At 34.7% G+C, this 26,140-nt stretch overlaps 1 protein-coding gene across 1 annotated transcript in view; it reads right to left on the bottom strand.

Annotated features, from left to right (window-relative positions):
* Window positions 1–26,140, bottom strand: part of CSMD3 (CUB and Sushi multiple domains 3) — a 604,389-nt gene that overhangs the window by 177,025 nt on the left and 401,224 nt on the right. The window contains exons 24-28 of the mRNA XM_008929222.3: window positions 24,001–24,157; window positions 20,929–21,120; window positions 20,041–20,167; window positions 19,152–19,354; window positions 6,887–7,078 (exon numbers count right to left, since the gene is read on the bottom strand). Of these exons, the coding sequence (XP_008927470.2) occupies window positions 6,887–7,078; window positions 19,152–19,354; window positions 20,041–20,167; window positions 20,929–21,120; window positions 24,001–24,157 (871 nt within the window). The remainder of the gene's footprint in view (window positions 1–6,886; window positions 7,079–19,151; window positions 19,355–20,040; window positions 20,168–20,928; window positions 21,121–24,000; window positions 24,158–26,140) is intronic.

The raw sequence follows: 26,140 nt of genomic DNA, 5'->3' as shown, positions 1-26,140 counted from the left end.
TGTAATACTACTAAGTGAAACACTTGTTTTTGAACTCTGTGTCACTTTATTTGCTTGTATAATATTTTGTCAAGGCTTTTCTGAATATACTGTGAACTTGAAAAATGCTCTGGCTACAGACTTCAAAAACTTGACTGGATAAGGTTTCCACTTTCTACTTATTAAAGGCTATGAAATATGATCTACTTACATTGATAATATAATTACCTGCCTTCTCACCAGACAACACTCACTATTAATTCAGATTCAGATGGATATAATATAAATTAAAAGAAAAAATTAAAATAATTGCAGTCTTCAAACTCAGAGATAGATAAAATAGCTTTCAAGCACAATCAGATTAAAACAACCACATTTGTCTATGTGATTTTGAGGTTCCTAAAAGTTGTGGGGTTTCAGTCCAGAAATATAAATAGTAAAAAGAATGAAAGTATAAATAAATCTTGTTCTTCAGCATTCCTTATGGAAGACTTCATGTCTCAACAAGAGAATGAGCATGTTTTCTAAAGATTTTTTTGAAAGAAATTCTTAAAATTTTATTCAAAAAATTCTAGATAAGATTTATAAAGACTTATCATTTTGCAAACTTTAATTCTACTAAGTGATCACCTGCAGCTCCCAGGTAAGTAATTGATCACTCAGGTTTTCTGTAACAGAGATTCTGTAACTGTTAGCTCTAAGGTTATTTACAGCATTTATAGAATCATATAGATCGAGTCCAACTGTAAACCTAACACTGCCAAGTTCACCACCAAACCATGTCCCTAAGTGACACATCTACACATCTTTTAAATACTTCCAGGGATGAGGACTCAACCACTTCCCTTGTCAGCCTGTTCCAATGGTTGGTAACCCTTTTGGTGAAGAAATTTTTCCTACTACCCATCTAAACCTCCCCTGGTGCAACTTGAAGTCATTTCCTCTCATCCTGTCATTTGTTACTTGAGAGAAGAAATGAACACCCACCTCACTACAACCACCTTTCAGGGAGTTGTAGAGAGCAAGAAGGTTTTCCCTGAGCTTTCCTTTCTCTAGGCTACACAACCTCAACTTCCTCAGCTGATCTTCATGAGGCTTGACCCTTCACCAGCTTTGCTACCCTTCTCTGGATTCACTCCAGCACCTCAATGTCTTTCTTGCAGTGAGGGCCCCATAACTGAACACAGGATTCAAGATGCAACCTCACCAGTGCCTGGTGCAGGTGGACAGTCACTGCCCTCACACTGCTGGCCACACCATTTCTGATATAAACCAGGATGCCATTGGCCTTCTTGGCCACTTGGGAACACTGCAGGCTCATGTTCAGTTGGCTGTCGACCAATGCCCCCAGGTCCTTTTCCACCTGGCAGCTTTCCAGCCTATCTTCCCCCAGCCTGTAGCAATGCATGGGATTGTTGAGACCAGACTGCAGGATCCAGCACTTCATCTTATTGAATCTCATACCATTGGCATGGCCCATTGATCCAGCCTATCCAGACCCCTCCGCAGTGTGTTCCTACCCTCCAAGAGATCAACACTCCTGCACAACTTAGTGTCGTCTGTGAACTAACTGAAGGTGTGCTCGATCCCCTCTTCCAGATCATCAATAAAGATGTTAAACAGGACTGGCCCCAGTACTGAGTCCTGAGAAACAACTCTAGTGACTATCAACCAACTGTATGTAAATCCATTCACCGTGACTCTGGGCCCAGCCATCCAGCCAGTAGTTTACCCAGTGAAGAGTTCACCTGTCCAACCCATGAACAGTCAGTTTCTCCATGAGAATGCTGTAGGAAATGGTATCAAAATCTTTACTATACTCCGGGTAGTCAACATTCCCTGAGCAAGGTCCTGTTAGTCATTCAGGACCTGCCTTTAATAAACCAACGCTGTCTGGGTCTGATCCCCTGGTTGTCCTGTATGTGCTGCGTGACGGCACTCAAGATGATGCGTACAGAGCAAGATGATATGTACAGGTATTATTCAGCCTAGTGGGAAATACACACAATATTTCCTTACATCATGAGAAATACTGCCTTCAGCTCTGGCCCCAGGACAAGAAAGACATTGACCTGTCAGAGCAAGTCCAGAGAAGGGATGATCAGAGGGCTGGAATACCTCACCTATGAAGACAGGCTGAGACAGATAGAATTGTTGTGCCTGGAGGAGAGAAGGCTCCAGGAAACTTTACAGCAGGTTTCCAGTGCCTAAAGGGGGCCTACAAGAGAGATGGACAGAGACTTTTGACAAGGTGATTAAGTGACAGGACAAGGGAGAAGGGTTTTAAATTGAAAGGTAAGTTTAGGAAGAGATTCTTTACTATGAGGGTGGTGAAATATTGGAACACATTGTCTGGAGAAGTTGTGGATGCCCCATTCCTGGAAGTGTTCAAGGTCAAGCTGGATGGGGCTTTGAGCAATCTGGTCTAATGGAAGGTGTCCCTGCCTATGGTAGGAGGGTGGGAACTAGATGGTCCATCCAAACCATGCTATGATTCTATAAATTAAATCACAAGTCATTTATGAATTCAAGTACTGCAAGTAGAATACTTTAGTAGATTAATGCATCCACAGTTGCAGTCCATATTGGTGTAATCTTTCTACATTTTACATATTTTTCAATATTAAAAGGGAGTAATGAATAGTGAAACTAACTCAAAACAACAAAAAAAATAGAATATTCATTTACATTTTTTTATTAAAAGTCATATGAATTCCAAAATCATCATTTTGTGTAAAAACAGTTAGAAGCTGAAACAACTCCTTGCTCGAGGAACACAAAAATATCATGAATCAATAGTACCAGTAAATGCATAAAATACATCTTCCAGGCCTAGTACAATTTGTTTTGTTTTTCTTAATAGCTGCCAAATACAATTTTTATCACAATAAATGAACAGATATTTTCAGTTGCTGGAGAAAATTTCATTAGCTACAAGGTAACAGACTGGAGAAGTTTCACTTAGTATGAAACATTTACTTAGTTTTACAAGAAGGATAATGATTGCAATTTCTCTGTCTTCAAAAAATTAAAATTGGTATTGTTTAGGAACATCTGTCATTTAATATTCTTTTGTCACAATTCTGAAATAAGTAAAATGAAATTATTACAAAACAATATGCATCCTTTAACTGTAAAAGAGGTCCCTGCAACCTTCTCTCTCGTTGAAGTAAAAGTTCATGCAAAAGAGGAGCTGTGAGGTTGTATGGAATGTAAAAGCTGCTCATCAGCTGCAACTACTGTTCTTCAGTATAACCCTGTAGACTCCTTCCCTTCAAGTACTTTAATAGTTCTGGTTGAACTATCTGCATATCTCAGGAATGAAAATTTAAAGAGTACCAAAGAGGATATTTAGGTCATTCACTGTAATCAAGCTTCACTGAAATGACCACTAAACTGTATGATTCTGATGATATTTTTGAGGTATCTTGAACGGACATATGATGATATAAAGAAGGTAAACTGCTATGTCATTGTTTCACACTATTTTCTGCCAATGTCTGCATTCTTGGTACTTTCCTTGATGTCTTGATTTAGTTTAGTTATCTGTTAGTTCATTGATAGAATATTTTCATATTAGTAACTTCTTTTTTATGTACTTATTCTTTCTTTACACACATTAGCAGTTACATTTTCTGTTTACAGTGAGACTGATTCTTTCATTTAAACTGTCCCAAGGTCTACTTGATAGTCAGAAAGTCTCTCCAGGGAGTAAACGAACTTAGACAGCCAAAATGTATTTTATTTCAAGTTGTGCCATTAATAGTAGTAAAAAAAATCCAACCAAACAAAAAAACCCCATCTTCAATTTTATAGAATATCTCTCAGATAGAATTTTCTTTAGATACATCAATTTCAAGTTATTTTAATTTTTAGTTCATTAGATACTAAGTTGATAATGTTAACACCATCTAATGAAAAATATTATTACATGATGCTTCTTTTTCCACTTTACCATCTTCTCTAAAGTTCTTCATAGACATTCTCTTTCTCTGTGTGCTTTAATTAAATTTTCGTGTGCTTCAGAATCCATAATTTTCTGGATTTAATGTGTCGAAAGCTATTATTAAGTGCCATAACCTTATTTTTAACTGAGGAGAGACCAGCTCTGAAAATACAGTTTAAAGAACACCTACCTTTCACAGGTATTGGACATAAGACATAAGACTGAACAAATATAACAACCCCTTTAGAAAGGTAAATGTCAATACACTATGAAAAATATAATTTTTATGTGTTATGCAGTGAAAACTAGACGTAGGTTATGTCAGCCTCTCTTTATAAACCTCTGTGTAGACAGAGTGGTAAGCAAGCACTGTGTCTGTCTCTCTGCTGATCTTAGCATTCATTTTTTCTATGGGAGGAAGTAAAAGTTGGGTTCCTTTTATTTAAAATCTATTTAATTTCTCTGGAAGTCAAGAAAATATTATTCACCAGCTTTCTGTCCTTTATTTATTTATTTATTTATTCTTTTAATTACTTCTTAACAAAACAAACAGAACATATGTTTTTTCTTTTTTTTTTTTTCTAATAAGAGATACTAAATAAAGAATCATAGAAAAGTTTGAGTTGGAAAGAACTTTAAATATCATCTAGTCAAAACCCATTGATATGAGTAGGGACGTCCTCAAATAGATCAGGTTGCTGAGAGCTCTGTCCAATCTGACCTTGAATGTTTCCAGTGATGGAATACACGACTCCCTGGGCAACCTGGTTCAGTGCTTCAACTATCCTAACTGTAAAAATTTTCTTCTATATATCTAGTCTGAAGATAAATTTAAATAATCATAATGAAATATGAAATAACTGCTGAAATTTTACTTTATATTAGTGTCATATAGATCACATTTTTAGGAAAGCACCACAAGAATTAACTGTTTACAAGATCTTTTACTGAGAAAAACAACAGAAACAAGCAAAAACAAGCCACAATTTAAAAAAGAAATGTATTTGCCTATGAATTTCTGAAGAATGTCTGAAGTTTCAGGGAGACAGTCTATACCTCCCCTAAATGTATAGTTAACCTGAATCCCAAAATGACTTTTTGCAAGTCACTCTTTTTAATATTGCCACTGAGAAAACTAAGCAAACACAATCATTTAAGATTCTGGTATCTAGACAAGATTGATTCCAGAGAATCTTTGGAATGGAAAACATCTAGCTATTTTTTGCACCACAGGCATAAGCCAAAGGACTGTCTTTTGGCAAGACATGCTCTCAAATTTATAGTTTTTCAAAATATCTTCAATATAGAAGAGTTTCTAATTATTATCTTTCATTCAAATGCATGAATAGCTCTTTGTAATTTTCCCATTGCGACTACCTTTAAAATGAAGATGTTCTTAAAATTTTGTTACAACCAAGACACTCGCACAGGTAGGAACAATTAACAAGTACATTTTAATTTTGAGCATTAATAATAAGGAGTTTTGAAAAGACACTATGAAGTGTAAAGAGTTAATAAAGTAAATCTAGAACATAGTACTAGTGTACACCTCAGGAATTATCCTTACCTCTTATTCTTCCATCAAAATTATGTTTCTTTTTTCCTAAGGCTTTGATAAACCATGATGATATTGAAGTTATGTGTAGAGTAAGTATCGTACAGTTTTGATTTACAGGCATGGAAAGAACATTAACGAGTACATTACAAGTTTGGGAAAAAAAATCAATGAACTTCAAGGTGTACTGAACTACAACACACAATTTTGAAATCTCTCGGCTCTAAGGTAAGATTTGCACACTCTACTTTAGTCTATTAGCAGTTCATATTCCCCAACAATGTATCATTATAGGAAATCAATAGAAGATAACTTCATGCTTGATATTTGGGCAAATAAATCATCATAATAACCATTCTTGCTACTCTGTACACAGTAGGTGTTTGTGCATAAAGTGTGGAAATTACCAGTATTAGGTAAATGGATGCGTGCAGTTAAAAAACATATATAAGCATATGTACACATGTGGTAAGGACAGAATGTCAGGTGAGCACTTACATTTAAAGTATTTAATGATATCATCAACTCAAGAGTGATAATGATTAAAACTGCAAGTACTGCTTTATAAAAGGGTAATTATTTTTCTATTGAAAAATATATTTTAAACCCAGCAATATCAAATAAGGCCAGCATGATAGAATATATTAACTATAAGGCCTCTTCCTAGAGCCCTGGAATTCGTTTTACTTTTTCACTTAGACACTTACAGATGTTCAGTTAGTATTATAAATACATATTTTCACATATAAGAATTATAAGAGATGAACAATAAAATATTTCTTTAATGAAGTCTTCAAGCAAATAGTCTAGACAGTTCTTGTCCTCAAGCCCATACACTCACACTGCATAGGAAAGCATAGTAAGAAGAGTAAGAATAGAGAAAATAACACTTTAACACATTAAGTGGAATAGTCAAGACACCAAGTCAGTACTTTAATATGTCTGCAGCCACGCCTGAACAGGGGAGGTGATGTGCATGCATGCATATGAAAATAGAATGTAGATTTTATTTGCAACAGCTAGGGTCAAGTTAAATTTATTAAAGGAAAGAGAGTGTTTGAAAGCTAAACAGTGCTCCTAGCAGTTGCAGTCTCTGGCAAGTTCCTCCCTGCAATGTTTGTCCAAGACTAGCAAGAATAGTAGTCATTGACATAGACCTTCTTGTTTTCTCTGTCACAGATCATCAAAGTATAAATGATATGGTCCTGAGAGGAAAAGGATGAGAACTATTATACTAACAACTACAGAGGAAAGGTTTTGGTTATGTCCATCAGGGCTTTATGCAAAATAATTTCTCAGATGTGCAGTACTTGTATGTTCGTCAAAGCAAGTTCCTAGAGCAGTGTGATTCATTACATCAGGATTTCTATTTTTAGGAAAGTATTATTTGATTTTTTTCTTCATACCTATACAGACTGGTGGGTTGGGCTGCCAGAAGTACCGATTTTCTACCTGAATGCAGGTTATTCTCTCATCTCCTTGAAGTTCATAGCCAGGGTCACACTGAAAAATGACAGTGTCTCCAGGTTCTCTTCCATCCCCATTTCTAGTTCCATTCATGGGGACTCCAGGATCACGGCAGGCAGTGGCTACAGAACCTAGCAGCAAAAGAAAAAATAAAAATAAATTTTTGAAAAAAGTAATCTTTTCAATGCATTTTTGCCCCATTACGTTTTTCTAATCAGGAGGCTCTGCAAATTCAAAATTTTCCTAATCGCTTCTAAAATTTTGATAAATCCTCCAAATTGAGAAATCTACTGCTTTTATACTATTAATTTTTGCTGCCTCCTTTAAGTATTAAAAGTGCCAATTTTTTCTTTTAATTATTTTTTTTTTAAATTCTGTGGAGCACTGCAATACGTAAAAAGGAAAGTAGGAGATTTCCTAGTATCCTGGACATGTTGCACTTTTAACTTAGAGTGATTTATAATATGAATAATGGAAAAAAAGAATTGAAAAAACAGATTAAGAATTTCAGATTTTTCAAAGAAGTACGCTTGTATACATCTTCAATTCTCCACATATATATATATATATATATGTTATAAATATATGTATGGTGTAACATTTAGGACTGATCTTGGAAGTAAATTTCATTTATCACTCATATCTATACCCCTGCACATGACCTATCTACCTTTATAATAATATCAAAGAAATCACACAAAATAGACAGCTATGTATAATGCATAAATACAGATTATTACTAAGACAACACACAATCACAATGACTACAAGGGAAATATGAGAAATTTATAGATATTATCCCCATACTTAATATATTCTGATCAACATATTATTTAAGACATTATGTACCAAAATATGTAAGCTTAAGTAAAAGGTAAGCACTTCAGTGTTTATATAAGTAAATTTTATTTCCTACTTATGTTATAGAATTGAAACATATTATAAATAAATACCAAATGTCACATTTGCCTGTGGAACTAGTCCCATTGAGCTCAGCAATCTGTGCAACATAAATACAAAGTGGCAGTGCTGAGATTTAATTCACATGCCCTCTTTCTGGGGAGGTAATACCAGCAGACAGTAATCTATTTTTCCAAAATGTGTGGGGGTTACATATTTACAATTTTTTTGAAGAGCAAATCTTGGTCTATATAGGTTATTTCTTTAAAAAAACAAAAACACAAGTACCTTTCTTTCCAAAACATGCTTAACACAACATAAAAGAATAAGATCTATAAAGTCATGGGGTTTTTTAAGGAGCTGTTTTTCCACATAAGAAATACTGATTACAGGGGGAAAAAATCCCCACAAAAACATCCTCACGAAAAATCAAGTATGAACAGAAGTAAGGGAAATATTTCCTCCTTAGTCCCCAAACATTAAAGAAATATTTCTTTAAAGTGTTAACTACTGGATAATAAATGAAAGATAATGATTTTTTTAAATTGTCATGTAATTTTTTAAAATTTCTGCTTTAGACACAATGGTCATGACTATTGTTTATATCTTTAAATATGCTGCTGAGTTTTAATTTAGAAAAAATATTACTGAAATATGAAATTACTAAATTCATTGCACTATACTAGCAGAATAAGATACTGGATCTAGATTACACTGGAATAAAATGTCATCAAATATGAAAAGGGTCAGATCAGAAGTAAAAGAAAAAAACCCTTGAAATAAACTTAGACTGAAGCAAGTAGTAAAACCAGTCATATATTTATCTGTATCCCTCCCTGTTGAGAACACAGGACAAACTGCATTTTTTGACTGGTGTTGGCCAGTCAGAGCAGCCCACATTGGAAAGAAACTGTGTTGTGCCCACTTAAATACTACCTGCCTTGAATTTTGCCATAAACAAGAAAAACACTCCTCTGATTTATCTAAAACATGCTGGTATCAATTCCAGAAGAATGGGGGCTGATACTTACCCAGAATTTGTAATCAGTCTTGGAAGGACAAAGAGACAAAGCTGTTGTTATAAAATTTGTTATTGTCTGTAAATCACACTGCTCTTACTAGATTGCATTGTTCTGCAAAGAAATTGTGTATGGCTGAAAAAGATGCTAAGGGGGCACACAAACCTATTTAGAATTTCTGATACAATCTGGTTGGGTGTTTTAATCACTTAGTAATATCTATGCAAATTAACTTTATAATATGAGATCTATATGCCAAGCTTATAACCTTTCCCTTATTTGCCATCTTGCATGCTTGCATCCTTGCTCAACCTACTTCTTGCTCTTTTGGCTCTGTAGCCAAATTGGTGAAACATGGATTGGATACGTGATGTATCAAAAGGATGGAAAACAGGCTGATCTGCCAGGTTCAAAGACTGTCCATAATCCAAACCCTAGGCAGGAGCTGATTAGCAGCAGTGTCCCTCAGGGGTGGATGTTGACTTCAAAATTCATTAAAGATGAGGACAATGAGACAGAGTAAACTCTTGGCAAGTTTACAGACACTGGAGGATCAGTTGATATGCTCTAGTGCAGGAATGCTGTTTAGGGAAGTCTCAATAGGCTGGAGAAAAAGCCTGATAGAAACTTTACAAAATTCAAAAAAGGAAATGCAGAATCCTGCATCTGGGGCAAATCATTCCCAAGACACAATTTACTAGAAAGCAGCTTTACAAAAAAGGAATAGAGAAGACAAGAACTCTTCTAGGGAGTGTGTATACAACAAAAGCACAAACACAGCATTTAGAAGTTGCAACAAGCAAAAATCCAGCTGCATGAAAGAAAACACTGGTTAACTGTGAGTGTGGTCAAACATCATGATTTTTGATTGTTGTTGTTTTTTTTACAGAGGGGTTGTTTTATGTCCAGCCTTGGAGATATTCAAAGCCAAACACAGGCTGATCTGTTTGACTAGAGCATAAGTGGTAGAGTTCTTTGTTATTAAATCAATAAAAAGAATACATCACATTTTATTCTATCACAATAACTGGAAACCGAGAGTATGGAAAAGACTTACGGTCAAATTGCCTTGAATAACTAGTGAGGTACAATTTGTAAATGTAAATGTAATCAATTACATTGCTGTTAAAACACATTTTTGATGGGAAATAGACAAACCCCAAAATGTGTCTATTACCTGGTATACACAGCATGATCAATGCAAGAGTAACTCTGTGTGTAGCATAAACCCGTTTGTGATCGTATAAGAGCTTTTTTCCTCTAATGAAGGTAGAGAAATGCGGAAACCTGTTTAATTTTTTCTTTGGGCACTGCTAGTTTAAAATAATCACACTACAATAAGCCAAACCATTTGTGTTAGATTAGGAATTCAAAGAAACAATTCTTGATAAAAACTCCAGCATCATGACAGGGATGAGTGGGACTAATTTTCAAACTGTTCAATGGGTGAGAGATTATTGAACATATTAGACACACAGAGCTTGTATGATTTTCTACATGATCAGAGTGACAGAAAGTGTTTCAGTGTAGTTATTACATACTTCTGAGCTGAATGTGTTCATGAAATATAACTTCAGACTGTGTCTGAGTTTACAATGGGGCATGGTTTTGGAGCAATGAATTGTTTTCATTTGCATAAAACTAAATTGGAAGATCCATTTCTGAACTACAGTAGAACACTTTGAACTATCCATGAACAGTGCTGCCAGCAGTAGTTCAGTACCTGCTGTTTCAATCTATATATCAGTTCCACTTGGTCTACGTTATTTGCTAACAGAGAAATAACCAAAGGCCCCACAAGTGAGACTTAATATCTCAGATATTCATATAACACATTCTCTAATGTAGACTTTGAATATGAGACCACCAATCCTACAGAAAACATGTGCCAATGCTCAGGCAGAAGTAATACTTACTCTGGAGAGTTACTTATCTTATCCCATTCCTGCTGTATGACTTGAAGTGGGGCAGAACCTTGTTTTGCAGTTTCATGGCAGACAAGCCATGCAAAAAATTCAGTTTTCCCCCCCCCCCCAACTTGTTTGGATTTGTCCTAAGAGCATTCATATGAACAGATGCATATGTTCTGAGCAGCTGAGAGAAGGGAGTATCTTAAATCATCTCTTTACTTGCTGTACAATACTGTGCAAATGCTTCTACAGAGCCACTGAAGTTGTTAAACCCAGAAAAGGTGTAAACACAGATCTATCTACAAATGTCCTTTATGTGGGATATAAAAACATTTTGACGCATCTTTTTAATAATAAGGCACAAAAATACATTTAAGCCCTAAATCAGATAATTAAATATTTTAAGTTGATAATTCCTGTCTCAAAAATAAGTTACTGTCAGAGTCAAAAGGTTTCTGATAGTTTATAAGCCCAGGCAATTTAAGATGTGACTGAAATGTCCTAAAAGGACATTTCCATTTTCATGCAGGAAAGATACTTTGAAACATGACATTAAAAGTGTGACAAGGTTGTAATAGACTACACCAATGCTGGGATCAATATAATAAATGTCTTGGAATTTCTTGCTGTTAACAGTGATTTCTAAATTTAATGTTCTAATGCATGCCAAGTCCAATATCAGTAGGGAGTCCTAATCCCCACCCTGAAGAATTACGGAAGATTCTTCTCAACACAGAATCAGGTCAGAAGCTCTAAGCCTTCCAAATTTCAAGCTCTCCATAGCACACAGTATGTTAAAAAAAAATTATTATTAACTTCTTTAAACCAACATGTTCTTCCAAACTCCTATCACTTTAAGTAAAGACTTTCCAGTATTGCTGTTCTTTCAAACTTGCACCAGCCTGAACCAATCCTGACAGATTGCACCTTCAAAATTCGAGCTGCCTCAGAATCCATGTAATACCTTTACCCATAGGACACTGCAGTCTCCCTGCATCTCTAACGCTGTTTGAGAACCAGGTCAGCTTGGTATTTGCTACCTCAAATCCAACCTTCTATACAACTTTTCCTGAAAAAGAAATAATAAAATATCTACAGCGTTTTCATTGTCTTCTACTGACAGAAACATTTCTGATAATTTTTTTTATCTATTTTTAACTTTTATTTCTGCTGTAGATCTAACAGGGATTTAGGAGAATAGTTGATATAATTCTTAAGTAAATTCTAACCACAGACTCTGTTTGTTGATTTTTCATGACTTCATAGATTCTATCTAAGTTTGTAAGTCATTGTTTGAAGATTAAAATGGGAAAATATTAAGAATAAAGTACAGAATCTGAATTTCATTTGGGACAATGTACCCCTTTGAGAAACAAAGTTTAACATCTTGCACAACCAGGGTTTTCTATGTTGTCTGGGCAGGTCTTTGTGTTAAGGAGCCACTCAGGCAGTCACACTTGCACCACCAGAGCTGTGACCAAGGCCCCTTTGCAGCTACACATCCCACACTCACACAGTCAGACCAGGTTTCCTTCCTGGTTCAACCCTGTAGTAGAGTCTCAGATGTCAACTGAACTTGTTTTAAAAGTCTCATTTACACAGTAACCTGGTATAGTGTTGTATCTTTTTTTGGGGGGGAGTGGGAAGAGTGGACATCAGTTCTTTCTTAAGGGACCAATTTCACTATCAGATAGGTTAGGTTTATAGATAGGTTACCAGATAGGATAGGTTATATATCTTACTACCATTTTAGTTCTTAGACAGATAACAAAGAGGTTTTATGAGATAACACAATTTTATTTTTTATTATTATTTTTGCTTTTGTCAATTTATACTAGTTGTTAAAACCATCCAAAGTACTACACTTCTTTTACCGTGTCTTCCTGGACAACCTCATGAACTATTTTATTCCCAGTTCATAAGTTATCTTTTTCCATAAACATGAACTCTTCAGTTCAGAACATTTATTATTTCTTAAGCATTTACTCATAGCTTTGGCACTGAGTATGAAATCCAGCCCCAAGTAAATTAATTGACATATGGTTTCAGATAATTTCTAGAACTCAGCAGAAAATGGATACAGTGACAATATGTAATCATGCAGGCAATGCATTCCAGATGGAAAGAAGTGTTTTGAAAATCTTAATTTCATTTAGATTGTGTGTTTGGGGCTTGAGTTTTTTTTGGAACTATAGAGTTTTTAAAGCTTTTTATACTAGATCCATCCCTATGTCAGATGGCATACTTCTTTATGTGTGCATATGAATACAGTGAGATAGGAATAGCTTCTCAAAAAGAAGAAATTATGAGGATCTTGGACCACACACAAGGGCTACTCATGCAGTGAAAAATCTTACCAATGGTCATTCAGTTCTTAATACCATTTCTACTGAAAAGATCATTAAGATGATTTGAGTGAAAAAAAATCTCTGTTTAATTTGATTCTTTACAGAATAGTGTGCAACCTGCTTTGTTGCAACTGTTAAGGTTATGGTTACACAACAAAGGACACTGCTGGTTAGTCTTGTCCTTGAATAGAAGATCTCTGAAGAGAAGGGGAGGTTGCTTCTGTCTTAAAAGTTAAATTTTCTATTTTGTATTTCAATATCACAAATTGTATATATATTACATTATAGCTTCGCAGTTTCATAGCCCTATTAATATTTTGGTAGTTCTTAAAGATAGGGCCAAATTTGGAGCTTCTGACACTCAAAGTAAGAAAGTGTTTAATTTGTCTGAATTAACCGGCTTTTGTTAACTTTTTACTTTAAACCTTTTTCTTTTTTTTTTTCTTGTTTGGTTTTTGTTTTTAATTGTGGACATTCATAGTTATTTCTGACAGGAAAATAGTCCTTCTGAAGTCTCTAAAGTCAAAGGACTCCTCTCAAAGTTGAAAGGAATCAGTAAACCAGAGTATGAAAACATTTCAGATTAAAAACTCATTCTGCTATGGAACAGACATCAGGAAGAATAAATCCTATCTTACTGACTTCAGAAAAGTGAAAAATTATGTTAGGAAGTGATCCCTATACCAGCAGTGCTGGGAAACAGCATTCTAAGAAAACAGTTAAATATCCCAGATGCAAATAACCTTAAGCTTAAAAGTGCCAGAAGTAGAGATCTTAGTTACTCAAACGCTGAAGAAAAAAAAAACAAAAACACAAAAAAAGTCAAACAAAAAAACCCAAAACAACAACAACAACAGAACAAAAATAAAACAAAAAACAAAGCAAACTCAAAACTCCAAACAAACAAAACCAAACCCCAAACAAACAAATGAAAAAAACAAAACAGGAGGGTGTTCAGTGTCAAAAGAATGTGGCTGTGGTGAATATGTCTGTCTTTAAACAAAAAAAAAACAACAAAAAAACAAAAAAAGACAACAATAAAAAAAACCCAGCAAAAACAACAAAACAATAAAAAAACCCAAACAACCAACCAAAAAAATACACCAAAGAAAACATCCAAGCAAAATGGAAAAAAATTGAACACAAAACATTTAGAAGACACTGTGGTTATAAATCACCACTAACCATAAATATAGAAAGCTGACTTGTAAGCATTTAATCTTTACAGCAATCAAAGTAAGCAATATAATGCATTAAATTTTAGGCTGGAAATTAATATTGCCAAACTTAAGCCATCCATGTAGGTATCTGTCTGAAGTGTTCTAGGTTTTTTTCTGTAGTGTATAGTGACAAGTAATTCCAAAGGGCTATTCACCCACTCTTAAAATGAGGAGGGACAGCTGTAGTTTGACAGTAAATCCAAGCATTTTAAGGCATATCCTGTTATATAAGAAATTGCTGTCACCTGACATAAAATACTGCTGGAGCATCTATTTACAAAAAACCTCTCAACACTCAAAACATGTTTACAGGTTAGTCTTGCACTGGCTGCCTCATAATGCTCAAAAAATGCTCTATATTTTGTGCTGTTTAATTGGGCAGAAATGTGACTACACTCCTAGACCTGAGCCGAATGTATTCTGTCATGATGAGGGACTCAGTAGTGCAGCTATTAGCACCGAAATAATGGTCTATGAAAGATGAATACAGATCCTTCATTTCTGAATAAAAGATAATTGGCACCTGAAATGATAAAGTTAGCAGAGAGGAAACTTCCCTGTAATACCAGATTCAAAGGCCCTTACAATCTGTGAAAAGAATCTCACCAATTTCTTCTCATATTACACATTTCACACATATTAAATGGATTAAACAGATTATTTTAAACATACACAGAATTATTATCACTGAATGTTTTACACATTAGTGTTCTTACCCAACTATTTTCAGTTCTCTGTCTTATTTCTCAGCTGACTGACATGGCACAATGTCAGCTAAAAAAAATGTTTCAATATGCCTAATATTTTGGCCTAACCCTGTTTAGGCATGTTTCATTATGTCTAATATTTCGGCATATCCCAACAACTCATATCTCTGGCAAGTACATCATTGTATCCTTCTCTTTCTCCTTCACTTTTCTTGATGGTCTAATTTTCTGTTTTGTGCAGAATTTACTGATCAAAAGATTTTACTGCTGATTTCATTGGTGTTTTTCCAGTGTCTGTTGGGCTCCTCATGCTCTGTCTCTGACAGTTCAGAGAAAATATGCTGTAACAGGTAATTCCTGTTTGCATATTGCTTCTGGCCTGTTATCAGCCTTTCACTCTTCTCTCAATTTAAGGATAGACCTCTGGCACCTTTTCTCTATAGCTACATTATTCAATCTATACATGCCATTTAGACATGTTCCAAAATCCTCACATTGCAATCCCACTGTTGAATCATCAGAGGTTCTTATTTTCCTTTTACACATATATACAAAGTTTTTAAAATATTATGCTTTATTACACATCTTTTGGTACTTTGTTTTTCAGGATTTGTGGGCTCTGTTTTCTAGCATGTTACCTTACTCTCATCTCAAAGGAGAGTGCAGTTTAAATTAAGAGATTCTGTAGTGATCATTTGCAGATGTCCAACAAGAAAATGAAAGACATAAAAGATAACATTAGACTACGAGGCTGCTCTGCCTAGTGATGAGATGCAAAGTCATTTATTTCTTTGTTTACATTGGATGTATAAACCAAGCTGTACTTCCACTAGTCCTGGATACTTGATAGTGGTGGAAAGTACATAAGCACAATCAGGCTGAGTTTCCTTATTTGATCTGAAATCTATCACTTTCCCTTCTTGCCCTCAGAGTAATGCACAATCATATTAAATAAGAAAACTTGTCCTTGTCAACCATGAAACAGTCTCCAGTATTTCTTAGAAGTTCAGCAGAAAATAGTTTCTTGCCCCTCTATTCCACTCTTGCCCCTCTACTACACTCTTGTGAGACCCCACCTGGAGTATTGCATCCAGCTCTGGGGTCCCCAGCACAGGAAGGGCATCGGCCTGTTGGGCCGAATCCAGAGAAGGGCCACCAAGATGATTAGAGGATTGGAACATCTCCCCTTTGAGGAAAGGCTGAGAAAATTGGGATTGTTCAGCCTGGAGAAGAGAAGGCTCCCAGAAGGCCTAGTTGTGGCCTTCCAGTACCTGAAGGAAGCCAACAGAAAATATGAAGAAACACTTTTGACAAGGGTATGTAACGACAAAACAAGGGGGAATGGCTTGAAACTGAAAAAGAGTAGGTTTACATTAGGTATTAGGAAGAAATTCTTTACTGTGAGGGTGGTGAGGCACTGGAACAGGTTGTCCAGAGAAGTTGTGGCTGCCCCATCCCTGGAGGTATTCAAGGCTGGTGTTCAAGGTGTTCGACCTGGTCTAGTGGAAGCTGTCCCTGCCCACGGCAGGAGGGCTGGAACTAGATGATCTTTAATGTCCCTTCTAACCCAAACCATTCTAAAATTCTATGATTATTTTCTTACAGAGACTATGAATGTTTAAATCATCAAAATAGTTCTACTATTTCAGACAAAAGCAACAAAAATAACCTTTTGATTTTTTTTTCTCCCCAAAAAGGCACCCTAACAAAAAGAAAGAAACAAAACACACTAATTGATGCAATTGGCAAGAAAAATCTCATAGTGAAACCTTTTTCCTTCAGATGCTATAAATTTTACAAAATTAATAACAGCTTCTATGCCTTTTAAAGGATTGTTTTGGGCAGCCCTAGATAGACAGAATTCTAATATTACCAGTTGTAATTTATAAAATAATAATAATTTTCTTTCTACTATTTATACAAAGTTTCAGCTTCCCTAGGCTTTCTCTTCCACTTTTTCCCCTTTAATTTGGTGAAGGATGCTATCTCTCCTCTGTGTTACCAGATACAAATAGTTTTTCTGCATGTATTGGATGGTTTATAAAATAGTCAAATATAAATTATACCATGCTATCAATGGTGAAAATTTTCGCTCTTTCAATAAATGACAGATGCAAAATTGTGTAAGAACAGTTGATAAAATGAAATATAAAACTGTAAGGAACTAATAAGGAGGGTAATCCATTTTTGAAACATTTTTTGTTTAAGAAAAAGAAAATAATAGAGAAAAAATAAAGCAATCAAAGTCTTAAAAAGGTTTGAACATAAAATATCTGTTGTCATTGAATGACATTCCTCTAGAGGTAAAAGGGCCGATAATCCTGTTAAATACTCTTATCCAATTTCACAAAATGGCAAGAGGAAAGTAAAAGCAGATACCTCCCCTGTGTGAGCTTTCTGTTTGTTAATTACACTGTAGCTAAAGTACGAAGACACCATCTGTTTCACTCAGACAACACTACACACTCAAAGGAAGTATATGAGAAGCAAAGTTGCAAAGAATTACATGTCTCTTTCCCCCATCTCCTCAGATATATTTTTTGCTCTTAGTGAAATAATATGTCCATACAGCAACAGTGTTATTCAGGTTGTGTAGCTATTTGCACATTAATTTTAAAACCTTAACTTAGGGGAAAAAAAAAAAAAAGAACCTCTATTATTCTAAGAATATACACCCAAACCTGTGTATTTTGAGAAGGATCACAGTGATTTTGAAAATCTGGACTGAAGAGTAAGAGAAATGCCGAGGCAGTAAAACTTCATGGATCCTTTAAACTGTCATCATTAGATCTCAACAGACTGTAACAGCATGGAGAATTAAATAAAAAGCCTCTCTGTTCAGATGAAGTTCCAACCCTCTTTTAAGATAAATCACTGCAAATGCATCAGTAGCTGTTTTATAGCATTACTCCCATGTACCATCCATTTTTCATTGTAACTCCATTCTTATTCTTAATTCCATTTTTATTCTATATCAATTTATTTTTCCATTGAACCTTAATGACTGCCTGAATAAGTTCTGTGCATAATGGTGTTCCCACTCTCTCTCTGGCCTCAACATTAAACAGGAGCATGTCTGAGAATGGAAAGCAGATATGTGAGACTCTCCCAAACAGGCTCTGGAAGGGGTAAGGTGGTAAAATGGTAATAATACCTTGGACCTAAGGGAGTAAAAGCTCTATTCATGGCTTCAAAAACCAGGTGATGGAGCAGTAGCACTCTTTCACTTTTTACTCGCATTTACATAATTCATTCTTTCTTCAAATTACGGTATGCACACACATGTATTTGTCATACACATAGAAAGAATAAGGATAGGGTAAAACAAAGGCTAATACAACTACCAAGCACAGAAAGCACAACGAGGTAAATAGTGTTAACATTAAGAGTCTCTGTGTCAATCCATGTTAGAAAAATTGCTACTGCTACACAAAATGATAATATTGGAATAGAGCTTGCTATTCTTGAAAAAATATATATAAATTTCACTGACCAGAGGAAAAAGAAGGTCAAAATGGACCTCGTTCAATGATTTCTTCTGTTTCAGCAATAAAATGTCTAAAGGGATTTAATAACAGTTAAGTAACTGTTTAGATTTGTCAGCCTGCTGCCTGTAATAAGATGATATAGCACCAGAAGGCAAAAGGGAGAAGGGCGCTGCTGTTCCTGTAGTGCTCTTTCCTATTTCGTCCTACACAAGCACAGCAGGAATGAAAACTCCCCACAGATGTCTCTGAAAGCAGAAACTCTTATTGATTAGAAAAGGATGGAGCTTTTAACATGCCTACATAACCTCCTTTGTGAAAAACACTAGTCATAATTATGAGCATTCTGGCACTGCCCCAGCTGCTCTTGAAACAAAGCCAAAACTAGAAAAGAACATGGTATTTTATCGGTTTAGGTTTTTTGTTTTTGTTTTTGTTTTTGTTTTTTTTTTTAAGATGAAAATATAGCTTTACAAGAAATCTATAAGCCTATGCCAATTCTTTCACTAAAAAAGTCAGAAATGTTGTCACTGATTTCAAGTGTTTCCAGCACTACAATTATCTGTAAGTGAACTATCTTATAAAATAATTTTAAAATTAAATTAATCAACTTACTTGAAAACTGTATGGCGAATCCAGATTTACTGATATAAAAATCTGTGTCAAATTGGATAGTTACTATGTTGAGTGTACTGTGAATGCCTTCAGGAACAAGTGAGCCACTAATTTCTTTGAGTAACATCTCGTTCTCAGGTGGACCATCCCAAACTCGTAGGATGTCATGGGATGCTTCAGTATCAAAAGCAAGAAATTGGAGGCTGAAAGAACACCATGATTTCATTGTCAGTTTTCATATTACCCAACAGTACAACTTTAACAACAAAACTAAACAAACAAAGACAAAAAGCAAATAAAATTTAATTTCTAAGGGTGATTTTCTATAATGCTTCACACATTTATCTTTGAATGCATGAAAGGCCAATACTAAAAAGCATTTGAAAGAAAAAAACTAACAATATTTGAATTTATCCACTATGAAATAACGTATTACTTTAGCCATTCATATAATCTATAAGTAATCTACACAGTCTTTTCAAAAGAGAGTTTCAGTTTTCCTAAGACAATATTATGTATCAAATTCCCATCAAAACAAATTAACTAGAACTGTAAAATCATGCAATTAGCAATGTAGTGTGAATAAATGTCCAACTAAAAAGAACTGCTAAAATGCAGGGTATTTTTTTTTAATGTAGTCTTTCACTAAAGAGTTCTCTTGCCTCCAGCATTTCACAAAACTATAAGCATTTTTTAAACTTGATCTTCTTTAGTAAATTTTTTTTGAAAGATAGACAGTTTCAACCCAAACCTAAAATGCCAAAAACACTGGCCCGGAGTTGCACCTTAAATTTTAAGTCCAAAATCCCTTTTTTCTCCACTCTAGAGCTAAGATTTGGTTATTATAGTCAAAAACATTTGTTATAATTGTAAGACTTGTTTTCAGTACCTGACAATATTTCCTGGGTCTACTTCAATCACCCACATGCAACGCAGGTTGTTGTCATAGGGAAAAGGATAGCCAGGAGATAAGATTCTTCCAGATGATTCTCCTTTAAAACGGCCTCCACATTCAGCTAACAAAAAAACCCATTATGTAATGGTATTCCAGCTAATCATGTGAGCAATCAATTTATACATCTACTCTCTTGTTGAACAGTACAATTAATGACTGCATGCCCTAATATTTTAAGAGAGTGTATAAGAACTGAATTACACCTTTTGCTTCCCCTACTCACTCATATTCCTCTAAAAGACTATGAAAAAGAAAGAAAGCTACTGTAATATTTAAGACTTGTCTCTCTTCACTCTCCTATGGGAGTAATTGAGCCTGTAGGTACTTGCAAAACTTATGAAGTTATAATAGTAATATTGTAAAGAAACAGAAATTACAAACCCCACAAAACAACTCTATACCTCTTCATATATTAATGTATTTGGTTTTTATTTATTTTACAGTATTCTATGTAAATATATGAAAAGTTTTCTAGCTTAATGTTATTTATATATAATTAGCAAAAAATAATACTTATGAAACATACATGGTCCTGGCTTTCTGATTAAGCTGTCTTTTTATATTGATTATTTGCTGAGTATAACTAGATTTTCATGCATTAGGATTTTCAGTATGCAAAAATGTTTAATATTTACTATCTTTTTTAAACCTAAAAAAGGCAACACCACTCACACAGACTTAGATGAGAACTATATGCAGAGAGAACTATAAATGCCTCTGTAAACAGATCATAGATCTACTGATTCTTACAATTTTTTGTTTCTTGCATTCAAAAAATAGCCTAAATAAATAAAGAGATAATAATAAAAAAGAGTCTAATACCAATACATGATGGCAGAGGATAGTCCCATGCCCTTCTTTCCCCAGTCATACACTTTAGCAGGCTACTTCCGTGGAGTGTGTAACCTGGATTGCATCCATAAATTATAGTACTTCCAGCAAAATGGCCTTGGTCACTGATTTTATATCCAAACTGTGGCACACCAGGGTCCTCACAGTGTGAAAGCTCAAAACCTGTGGGAGAATAAATTTGTAGTTACGAAATCAAACAGATAAATACTTAATGAAATTCAGATTTTCTGTATTCCAGTGGAAATCAATAATTTCCAAACTCCTTGTAACAACATATTTAGGCTAAAACCACTTCTATAGTTTTGAGCAGTCTAAGTAGGATAACTGTCTATACACCTTTCTTAGAACATGGAAGACAAAGTGTGTCAGAACTTCTCAGAACTTCATTTTTCCTGAGTTCAATTAAAGATTGAGAAGAAAATTCATTATCATTATCAATCAGTTCTAAAATGATATGATAATTATAAAGTGGTAGCTAAAGTGACTGTCCCTTTAGTTGCGAATAGACATTTAAAGGCTTATAAATAAAATTGAACAGTAGATTTGTTTGCCATTATTTTGCAGAGTAACAACAGCAGCACAATAGCACCTGTGGCACCAAAGAAATACTGTTATATTCATCAATCCCTACCCTAATTTTGTGCTCAGTAGATTGTAAATTTAAGAACTACATGCAGGAATTAATTATAATGATGATATTGAGAATTATTGATTTAAAAAAAATGTTCTTTATTTTATTTTACAGAGAAAATGCTTCATGTTGGATGAGAATGTTTGCTTACATAAGGGCAAAAAAAAAAGGTATGTCAAATTCTGTATCCTTACAGTTATTCCTTCAGCTCATTTAATGTTTGACTGAAAATGCCTCACTTATTGAAGAGTCTTCACAACCTTTGAGCTGAACTCTTCTCATTCCTAAATTATTGTTTCCTAGTACAGAGTGTGCTGCAGAAGCTCTGAAAAAGGCTAAAGTGAGTTCCAGATGAAGAACCGTTTTTTATAATGTTCATCAGCTAGAATTTCCTGTCTTCTAAGAAAACTGCTGATCACACTGTGTGAGAAGAAGTTAAAATCTGCCTTGGTCCCTGAGATTTCCTCATCTCTGGACAGCTTGCTTATAGACAGAATCAAAGTAAACTTTTTAATAACTGATCAAGTTCCTCTTGAAGGCAAACATGCATTTCCTAACTGTGGGTACTGGAAGCACTTTTGCTGCCCTAAGTGTGTATGATCAGGAGCACCGTGACCAGTGCAGGCAAAGGGGGCGTGAGGCCTCGGCCAGGGCATGGCAGGGCAGCTTGTGCAGGACACACAGGGAGAACACTTCTTTGAAAGGGTGAACATTCCACTGGCTCAGTAGAGAGACTTGAAGCCCACATAACCCAGCAAACTGGCACCACTCTGTGACCATCTGCACAAGTCAAAAGCACTCATCCTACCTGACCCTCAAGGTAGAATGGTGGACACTCATCTGAGAGCAGAGGCTGCAGCTCTGAATGGAGGGTTTGCACCATCCACCCTGGCTGATGCATCCACCCAGACAGAGCTCAGACTGAACTATTTCTTGTATCTAATCTAACTCTACCTTCTTTCAGTTTAATACCATTACCCTTTGTCCTATTACCACATGCTCTTGTAAAAAATCTCTCTCCAGCTTTCTTGTAGACTCCCTTTAGATACTGGAAGGTGCTATAAGATCTATCCAGAGCCTTCTCTTTTCCAGGCTGAACAACCCCATCTCTCCCAGCCTGTCTTCATAGGAGAGGTGCTCCAGCCCTCTGATCATCTTCATGGCCCTTATCTGGACTTTATCTCTTCCAATTCTACCAATACCAACAAAAAAAAAGATTCAGCACTCTTCAGGCTAATAACTATTCAGGCTAGGAAAGTGTATTCTATAAGAATGTTTCAAAAGACAGAAAATGTTAATGATAAGGTTCAAGTGCTGGGCTTGAATATACCTATATAAATAAGAAAAATCGAATATCTTGACACTTATATGGTAACACAGCACCAAAAGGCCTATCTTTAATCATAGGGTACAGTCCTATGCTATCACATGCTACTACAGGGTATAATTATGCAACTTTCACCTTGAAAATAATTACATACTCTCCAGTATCTTGAAACATTTTCCTTTCATTTTGCAGGACTTATGTTGTTTTTTATTAGAATTAGTTTTAAAAACATGATGTAGAGTTTTTGAAACAAAAGAACAGTTTTACAAGTGAAAAATTAATTATTTAAGCACAGGGGAAAAAAAGGATGTTGATAGCTGCAGAGTTACCTTATAATACTGTCCTGCTTGTTAAAAATTCAGTTTATATAATAATTCAGTGATGATGAAATAGTTAGACACTAAAAAAGTCATATACAATACATGTCAATAGTCACGTACAACAATCACACACATTTTCAGAACCCGACACTTGATAAAATAGATGGGTATAGCTGCTTCTATACACCCTCTAAGCCAGAGACCTGAAAAGGTTTTCCCTCTCCTCATGTTTAGAGTTTAATTTTGTCAGTCCACATATAGGTAAGAAGGTTTTATTAGGAAACTTTCTTTATTATTTTGGTTCCAAATTGGATGATTCTAAACAACAATGCAAGCTCAGAAACAAATGCAAAGTATCAAACATTAGTCTTAAGAGGGAGAATGTCCTTTAGTTATGAATTATCTTCACAAAACAAAGTGTTTTGGTTACTCACATGCTTCAATATTTTTATGTGCTAACACAATTAACTGAAACTTACCCTATTTCTCTTAAGCTTTCCAACACTGAAAATGACTTCAAAAAAACAACCCTCTAGAAAAAGTACAGTGATTTATGTATCAGACTATGCAAATTATTGTCAAAGCAAGGTATCAGTATGCTACATGTTTTGGGTCTTTTGAGGTATGATTATGAAAGTGTATTATGTTGATGAGTGATCTGCTCTTAATTTTTTCACTATTTGTCATTTAACTGCATTTTCATCTTATGATTTTCATTCCTTTAAAAGCATAAGTCTATTACTACTGTTTTCTCGAATACTTACTGGTATACACAAGCTGAAATCCTTCATCAGTGCCCTCCGTGTCTGAGTTAAATTCCAACCACAAGTGATTTGAAGTACTACTTAGTGTCAGGCCTCTTAATGATGCCCCAGTATATGCTCCCAGCAGGTGAGCAGTGTTGTCTTTACCATCATAGATCTGTAAAAAAATGTGAATTTTACAGTTATGAAGAAAAAAAAAGCTCCATTTTATTTACAAAACAATTCTGTACATCTCCATTTAGAGGGAGGATAACTCTGCCAAGGGAGATCTATTGCCAGTCAACCAAAAGTACTATTTGGATAAATTATTTGCCTCTCATAAGTTGACTTAATTCCGGTGATTTTTCAATTGCAGAGTTTAAAATATGTCAATTCCTTTTTTTGCATAACAGTAGAAGTGGGCAGAGGTGCTATATCATCTCAGTCTGTTTAAATTTGTGTTTTCTCTTTCACTGTCAGTAATGTAATGTTGATCACAGCCTATCAACAAACACCTGTTCTGTGTAGCTGTATCTGCCTCAAGTCACTGAGATGGTATAACAGAAAAGCTCACATATCTCCAGTTTTGGCTTATCTAAACCTGTGGTGGTTTTCTTCCATGTGAAGAGAGGTTCAAATATAACTATAAAGTAAAAGGACAGTAGGAAATAAATTTAGCAACTGCTTCTGTAAGTTGAAAGAGTAATGTAATCTATATGTAAATTGGAATACAGCACTTTTATTATTTACTTTTCTTCGAGTGTTGTTCTTTTGCACATTTGAACCAGAAACTTTCATCAGATACTAAATATATAGAACAATCTTTTTAATAATTCTCAGCAAATTTCCCTACAAATTTGATTGCTTTAAAGCATCACAGGTTGTTGGATTCCTGTAACTCCTGTAAAAACCTATAACTTCACAATTCATTATGTCCCATAGAATTTATTTAGTGTCTTCTAAAACAACTAAAACTTTGATAAATGGGGTTTACAAAAAAATTTCACTTACAAATCAGTCAATCGACCTCCGAATAATTTTCAAATTGCAATATAGGAAAATTGTAAAACTGGTAAAAAATATGAAATTGTCTGCAGTTCTAATTGTATTAATTAGAAATTTAATTAAAGCTTGCATTTGTAAACAGGAATCTTTATCAGAACTAAATCAAATACACCAGCAATAGTAGTAAGGCAACAAAGTGAATGTGAAGCATTATGATGCCTGTTCCCTATCTGAGAGAATGACTCACACACATAAATCCTATTTTCCAGAAATCCTTCCAGAATTCCAGAAATGTCTTTAGTAATAACAAAGACTTTACATTTAATCATATGCTGAAATAAAACAAATAAGTGATTTCTAGCTATCTGTAGTGAGTAAATAATTGTACACCAGTTTAAGATCAACAACAAAATTACTTGGTATTATTCCTTGTTTTTTATTGACACAAGCAAATAAATTCCAAACAAAGTTCAATTTAAATGCCAGTGTCCTTAAATGGAGTAAATGTATGAAATTACAGAAAAGAAGAAAAGGTGCAATTAATGCTTATCAAATAAAAAGTAATTTCAAAATACGTACAGCAGTATTAAAATAGATTTCTTATGTTTTTTAAAAACTTCTGTAAAACTATACTAAGATCAGTATAAAAAAACAACAAAACAAGCAAAAAAACCTCCAAAACAAAACAACAAAAACAAACAACGCCCTCCCCCCCGTGAAAATTAATCTGAAATGTACTTAGTTTTGTTTTAGTAACTGAAAGAAAAATGCCCATTTAAGGAGAATTACAGCTATCCAAAAGAGAGAATTACATCATGACAGACTTAGAGAAAATCCAACTTGAATTTGATTCTCTTTCTCCTAATTTCTCCAAGGTGTTTATAACTAATAATACCCAAGGATTCAGGATTTATTTTATTTTTAAACATTCCATAAGAGTAATCCAATTCATGCTATGTGTGTATCACTAATAATCAACCAAAGGAAGCTGTTAATAAGTTATACCAACTATTCTCAGTGTGTCACCAGAACTTCCAACAAGCTACATCATGATACAAATTCTCTTCATGTTAGAATTTCCCCACACATATTTCATTGCCAGTTTTGTTAGATGTCCTACCATATTAAACTTTTCGCATTAGTCCACTGTCATCTC

The sequence above is a fragment of the Manacus vitellinus genome, unplaced genomic scaffold (genome assembly GCF_001715985.3).
Source record: "Manacus vitellinus isolate BGI_N305 unplaced genomic scaffold, ASM171598v3 scaffold_1_pilon, whole genome shotgun sequence".
Lineage (NCBI taxonomy): Eukaryota > Metazoa > Chordata > Aves > Passeriformes > Pipridae > Manacus > Manacus vitellinus.
Note: the sequence above shows the minus strand (reverse complement) of the source record. Positions and strands in the feature narration are given on the sequence as shown.